This window comes from Cebus imitator, unplaced genomic scaffold (genome assembly GCF_001604975.1).
Source record: "Cebus imitator isolate Cc_AM_T3 unplaced genomic scaffold, Cebus_imitator-1.0 Scaffold173, whole genome shotgun sequence".
NCBI lineage: Eukaryota > Metazoa > Chordata > Mammalia > Primates > Cebidae > Cebus > Cebus imitator.
The window spans coordinates 4,052,422-4,059,892 of record NW_016107488.1 but is presented as its reverse complement, the minus strand read 5'-3'; the positions used below and the strand labels follow the sequence as shown (position 1 = coordinate 4,059,892).

General features: G+C 38.2%; 1 protein-coding gene across 2 annotated transcripts in view; it reads left to right on the top strand.

The window, feature by feature from the left end:
- Positions 1-7,471, top strand: part of SLC30A9 (solute carrier family 30 member 9) — a 108,209-nt gene that overhangs the window by 50,138 nt on the left and 50,600 nt on the right. For both annotated transcript variants that reach the window (XM_017544912.2, XM_017544913.2), the window contains one exon: positions 6,663-6,721. In XM_017544912.2, coding sequence (XP_017400401.1) covers positions 6,663-6,721 — 59 coding nt within the window. The remainder of the gene's footprint in view (positions 1-6,662; positions 6,722-7,471) is intronic.

Genomic DNA, 7,471 nt, shown 5'->3' with positions numbered 1-7,471 from the left:
GTCAGTTCAGCTGTCGATACTTACGCATGCTTCACAAAGTTCTCGTGTTTTGTTTTTCAGCTCCATCAATTCACTTATATTCCTTTCTATTTTTTCTATTCTCGTTAGCATTTCGTCAAATCTTTTTTCAAGGTTCTTAGTTTCTTTGCGTTGGGTTAGAACATGTTCTTTTAGTTCACAGAAGTTTCTTACTACCCACCTTCTGACGTCTGATTCTGTCATTTCATCACACTCCTTCTCCATCCAACCTTGTTCCCTTGCTGGTGAGGAGTTGTGATCCCTTTTAGGAGGAGACGTGTTCTGGTTTCGAGTGTTTTCATCCTTTTTGCACTGGTTTCTTCCCTTGTTAATGGATTTATCCACCTGTCATCTTTGTAGTTGCTGGCTTTCAGATTGGGTCTCTGAGTGGACGTTCTATTTGTTGATGAGTTTATTTCTGTTTCTTGGTTTTCCTTCTGGCAGTCTGGCCCCTCTGCTGTAGGTCTGCTGAGGTCCACTCCAGGCCCTGCTTGCCTGGGGATCACCTGCAGCAGCTGCTGAACAGTAAGGGTTGTTACCAGTTTTCTTCTTCTGCTATCTTTGTCCCAGAAGGATACCTGCCAAGTGTCAATCTGATCTCTCCTTTATGAGGTGGCTTTTTGGATATACAGGGGTCAGGGAGCTGCTTGAGGAGTCGGTCTCTTCTTTATAGGAGCTCAAATGCTGAGCTGTGAGCTCCGTTGTTCATTCAGAGCTGCTGGGCAGGTACGTTTAGGTCTGCTGCAGCAGAACTCATAAACTGCTTTTTGTTCCCAGGTGCTCTGTCCCAGGGATTTAGGGCTTTATGAGTTTCCGTTATGCTGCTGCCTTCTTTTTTTTTTTTTTCCTTCAGAGCTGCCCTGCCCAGCAAGGAGGCAGCCTAGTCATTGTCTGCCTGTAGCGGCTTTGCTCAGCTGCTGTGGGCTCCGCCCAGCTGCTGAGTGAACTTCCCTGCAGTCCTGCTTATATGGGTATAGTTAGAACTGCCTCGGCAATGGTGACCCGCCTCTATTAAGGCGGAGTCTCTCTGCAGTGGCGGGTTGCCTTGGCAAGGCGGGTTGCCTCAGTAATGGCAGGCTGCCTTGGCAACGGCGGGCTGCCTCAGCATTAGCTGACTACCTCCGTAGTGGTGGGCTGCCTCGGTAATGGCAGACACCCCTCCCCCACAGAGGTGGACCGTCCTGGGTTCAGCTGCGCTTGCTGTAAAACTCTCAATCCAGGGAGTTTCTGATTGCTGTTCTTTTGTGGGGGTGGGACCAGCCAAGCCTGATCACCTGGCTCCCTGCCTCAGATCCTTTTTTTTTTAAAGTTGGTGTTGCAGTCGCCTGTTCAAGAGGCGCCGGGGGGTCTGTGTGTTTTCCCCTGCCGCAAGTCACTGCGCTGGCTTAAACAGCGGCACTGAGATTCGTGGTGCTTTTTTTGCCCTGGGATCTACTGTCCTGGTTCCCTGCTCAGTCCCCTTTTTAAACAGATGAATGGGCAACTTCCCGTGGCTCCAATCGCCAGCCAAAAGGGCACTCGGACTGGTGTATTTTGTACGGAGAACCGCTGCTCTGGGGCGCCGACAAAGCAGCCGCGCGGGGCACCGGCCGGCACAGCCGCACTGGTGACCCATGGAGCTCCTCCGCCTGGGAATTTCCTAGTCTTTGGGCAATAAAAATGCGGCGTCCACTCACCCTCTGCGCTTTCACTGGGAGCTGCAATCCTGAGCTCTTCCTAAACGGCCATCTTGGATTGATCCCCCAATATATATGTATTTCACTTAATGTACAGTACTATAGGTGCATACTCTGGTCATTTTTCTTTTTCTTTTTTTGAGACAGAGTTTCGCTCTTGTTACCCAGGCTGGAGTGCAATGGGGCGATCTTGGCTCACCGCAACCTCCGCCTCCTGGGTTCAGGCAATTCTCCTGCCTCAGCCTCCTGAGTAGCTGGGATTACAGGCATGCGCCACCATGCCCAGTTAATGTTTTGTATTTTTAGTAGAGGCGGGGTTTCACCATGTTGACCAGGATGGTCTCGATCTCTTGACCTCGTGATCCACCCGCCTCGGCCTCCCAAAGTGCTGGGATTACAGGCATGAACCACTGCACCCAGCCTCAGTGAGTATTTTTAACATACCCTGTAGCCTTTTCCTGTGGTGTTAGGTCTTACTTTATTATTATTTTTTTTCCTGGGACTGGGACCAGGGATTTGTCATGGGGCAACTGCCCTTTAAATTTTAAGTGACACTACAGAAAAATACAAAAAGGTGATGAGTTGTGTTGTCCTTGTTTTGAATGGTATCTTGGCATCTCTTCCCTTGTCCTCTAGTATTTCTAAAGCTGTGTCTGAGATCTGGATTTGCCCATCACCTTGGCTAGTGACAGGCCTAATTAATTTGCTTTGTACATTTTCTTTTACTTTTCTTGTTTCCTTTCTGGAAGCATCACATGCTGATGCTGCGTCTTTATGAATGTTTTAACCATTTTCATGGTGGAAGAATTTTATATTTATGCAGTTGTACAATTTTATTTTTTCTGCAAGAAAAGTGCAATGTGTGAAATAAACCAAAGTCACTTGTTTGAAAATAAATATTTATTTCGAACTTTATAAAAAGCAATGCATTATTTCATAGACTGGTGTTAAATGCTGTCTGCCATACAAAAATGTTCTAACTTGCGTAATAACTGCTGGGAGTGCAGTGCTCTCGTTTTTTGTGTATTCAGTCAGGTTAAAACAATTGACAATAAAAGAATGAACACATAAAAAAAATTAACAGAAGACATCTATAGCAGATATATTTTCCATGCCCAAGCTATAGTTCCAGAAGTGTTTTTCAGATTTTCATGCAAGTGCAGAGGAAATTTGCATATTTCAAAATCCATTGAATTGTGCAGTTGAGCAGCTTTCTCTTAACTTCAATTGGAAGTGATTAGTCCTCAATGTAATAAGATGCTAAAAGGCAAATATTAACAAGAATTTCATATAATTCTATAAATGCTTCTAAGCAATGAATATAGTCATTTAAAATCACGTTTATAGAGTGATATCAGTATTTGGCAGTACTTATTGATAAGATTTCAAATATGAGATATGTAAAATATCAGATCATCATTAACAAATGAACATTCACAATTTTGATGAGGAATACTAACTGAATCCCAATTAAGTAAAATATTTTATTGTATCCCCCCCAAAAGAATTATGTTCTTCTCATTAGCAGACCTGTATTACAAAGAATTATATTCACATATTTTTATTATATTTTAAATTTTGTCAAATGTATGAAAATTTGTAGTTTTTTCTTGTTATACCTTCATCATATCCTTTATGTTACCTTTTGGTCTCCAAAGCATAAAATATTTGCTATGTATCTGCATTAGTCAGTTTTCTCATTGTTATAAAGAGATACCTGAGACTGAGTGATTTATAAAGAAAAGAGGTTTAATTAGCTCACAGTTTTGCAGGCTGTACAGGAAGCATAGAAGCTTCTGGGGAGCCTCAGGAAGCTTCCAGTAATGGCATAAGGCAAAGAGAGAACAGGTACCTTACATAGCAAGAGCAAGAGAGAGATGGAGGAGGTGCTACACATTTTTAAATGACCAGATCTCATCAGAAGGAACTCACCTGTCCTGAGGAGAGTACCAAGAGGGATATTGCTAAATCATTCATGAGAATTCACCCCCATTATCCAGTTACCCCCTACTAGGCCCCACCTCGAACAATTGGATTTCAATTCAACATGAGATTTGGGTGGGAGCATAGGTTTAAACCATGTCACTAGCCCTCTTTGGAAAAAGTTTGCCAACCCTATTTCAATGGTTTTATTAGGATCCCACTCCATTTTATTTATTTTTATTACTGGTAACTTGGTAAGAGGTTACGAAACTGGAAGGATATGAAACTGGAAGTGCTGGAGTATAAATATTTAGGAGGATTCTAAATTATTTGGCTATCTCAGTTCTGCACAGGACCAAGGCTTAGAAATGAGACAATTTTCTTCTCAAGATGAGTTGACAAAATTTCAAAGTGGAAATTGTGAGACAGTTATGATCAATAACCCAGGAAGAATAGGAATGGAGAGAGTTTCTTGAGCGTACAGGAGTTCATTACCAAGAGGGGAGCAGTGGGATACGACGATCAAGGAAGAGAGAAATGGGAGAAGAACAAAGCAGTAGTGCTGAAACTGTCCTATTGTTGGTCAATGGAAGCGCCTCATTTGGCTCCAAAGTCCCTTTGTCATATTTCTAGTATCATGGCATCCTTACTTTCAGGAATGTTTCAGACTCATCCTTTATGTTTCCTATCTTGGACTGGTAATCAACTATTTCTAATCCTTTTACTGGAAAATAAAATCAAGGTTTTTTTAATTACTAAAAAATAAACTTTTTATTTACTAGAAAATAAAATCTAGGCATTAGGAATATTTATTGTTAATAGTTTGGCATATTTTTAGGTTTCTCAGTGGACAGAGCTAGGAAATGTTATTTTCTTTTATAGAAAATCTAAAAGGTATTCTGATGAACTTATTTTTTTCCCTTTGGTTTTGTATCTTTTCTCTTACACTGAAAATCTTATTTTCTAATTTATTAACACAATTAAAGTAATTACGTACTTGATTTATTCTGCTCTACACACATAGAGAATATAGTTTCAAATAAATTATTAATACTAACAGTATGCTTTAAGATTTATTTGCCTTTCTTTGTATCTTTAATATATATCCCGCTAGAGATGTGTAGTTCAATTTCTGTGTTATAAAGTCACTTGAAATTTTTCTGTATACATATACCATCAATAGATAAACAGGCTCATTTGTTTCATTTTGCTTCTGGTTTTTAAAAATAATTTTGTTTTTATTTTATAATTGCCTAAACATTTATATGATTTCTAAGTCAAATCTACAGAACAGATATTTCAGAGAACTCTAGCTTCCATCTCTGTCCTTTCCACTCTAGGTTCTTTCTCTTGTATAGGTAACTATTTAAAAAATTAGTTTTTGGGTTTTAAAAAAATGTTTAAAATATAAGAAAATAAAGCCAGGCTTCATGGCTTATGCCTATAATCCCAGGATTTTGGGAGGCTGAGGTGGAAGGATCACTTGAGGCCAGGAGTTTGAGACCAGCCTGGGCAACATTAGTGAGACCCTTTGTCTACCAAAAACTTAAAAATAATTTTTAAAAAGAAGACAAATGTACACATTTGCATTAAACTCCATACCTTTCATAAATGAGGCATACTATACATACTTTCTACTCTTGCTTTTTTTACTTAAATCTGTCATGAGGGCTATCCCATAGCAGTAAATAAAGGCATTTCTTCATTTATTTTATAATGCTCTATTTTTTTGATATACTGTAATTTATTCAAATATTCCCCCATGGGATGTTTCTAGTCTTTTGTTATTAAAATGATACCATGAGTAGCCTTGTAAATAAAAGTTAAAGGAAACATTTATAATACAAAAATTTGAGAAAAAACAGTAATAGAAAAATACTTTCTCTTATATTTTTAAACTTTGAGGTAAAAATAAAGGACCTGTTTTTACGTCAGGCTTAATTAACTTTTTAAAGGTAATATTGAGAAAAGACTCTTACCCAACTGCCTTTATCTCATTGCAAATCCAAATTCTCCTGCTTCCTTTTTTATTGTGGTAAAAAACAATAGCCTAAAATGTACCCTCTTAACCATTTTTAAAGGTATAGTTCATAAGTGTGTAAGTATATTCACATTATTGTGAAACAGATCTTCAGAGGCTTTTCATATTGCAAAACTGAAACACTATACCCATTAAATAACTACCTTCCTTTCCCCCTCCCCCACCCCCCAGCCCGACAGCCACCATTCTGCTTTTTGTTTCTATGAATCTGAATACTTTAGATATCTCATATAAGTGGAATCATACAGTATTTCTCCTTTTAAGATGGGCTCATTTCACTTAGTATGGTGTCCTCAAGGTTTATCCATGTTGTTGCATGTGACAGAATTTCTTTCCTTTTTAAAGGCTAAATAATATTCCATCATCATATGTATATACCACATTTTGTTTATCCATTCATTCATCCATCCATGGACATTGTGGCTTCACCTTTTGACTGTTGTGACTATTGCTGCTGTGAACATATGTGTGTAAATAGCTCTTTGAGGCCCTGCTTTTTGTTCTTTTGGACATATGTCTAGAAGTAGGATTGCTGGATTATATGGTAATTCTATGTTAAAAATTCTTTTTAGGAACCTCCATATTGTTTTCCATAGTAATTGCACCATTTTACATTCTTACCATCAGTGCACAAAGGTTCCAGTTTTGACACATCATTTCCAATACTTTTTATTTTCTGTTTTCTTGTTTTTTTAATAGTAGCCATCCTAATGGATGTGAGATATCTCACTGTGGTTTTCACATGTATTTCTCTGATGATTAGTGATGTTGAGCATCTTTTCATATGCTTGTTGGTGGTTTCTGTATCATCTTTGGAGAAATATCTGTTGAAATCCTTTGCCCATTTTAAAATCAGGTTTCAAATCCAAATTTTGTATAACTTAATATTTTTGCTGTTAGCTAATAGAGCATATTTAACATAGTCCTAAAGAGAATGTCATGTTACTCTAAACTGTGACTAGTAAGACTACCTATGACATAAATTTATTTTGTAATTCTTACAGGGCTATTTAGAAACCAAAAAATATTAAGAGAATACAGAGATTTCTTGGGAAATACCAAGGTAAGGATATCTTTCTAATAATGTGTATGTATGTGTTGCACAGCAAAATTCTAATAATCAGTCTATTTTGAAATTCTAGCAGTAATTCTATCCCATAGTAATTCTATTGCATAGTCTGTGATCTCAGTAATCTAAGATTTTCTTGGGTACATTGTCGTTCATTGAATTGCAGTGTATTCATTGCTGTCTGATTTTTTTGAAATTTAAAATATTCGTACATAAGTTTTCTTTAAAGTCATAACCATGTAATGAACCTTAAGCATGTAGATATAGATGAGGAAGAAGACTTTATTTTTTTAGGTTTTAGTGAGATTTATATCTGTCCATACACACTCTTAATTTCCTTTAACATCTCTCTTTCTGCTCCTAACTCTGGTTCAACATTCAGATTGCCAACTCTGTGCTTGTATCCAAGAAGCTTAGCCTTTGGAGAAGAAAATTACATAGCCAATTTGATTGTGTCTTCATTATTTGACTATTCAAAATCAATGGATACTCAATATTATTTGACAGTCTTACTAAACTTCCAGAGTATGTTCACCTTCCCACTCTTTGAAATAGCGATTGTGTATCTTTTTCTTTCTTCCCAAACTTCCTATGGTCTCACTCTTTTTTTTTTTTTTTTTGAGTTTCACTCATGTTACCCAGGCTGGAGTGCAATGGCGCGATCTCGGCTCACCGCAACCTCCGCCTCCTGGGTTAGCCAATTCTCCTGCCTCAGCCTCCTGAGTAGCTGGGATTACAGGCACG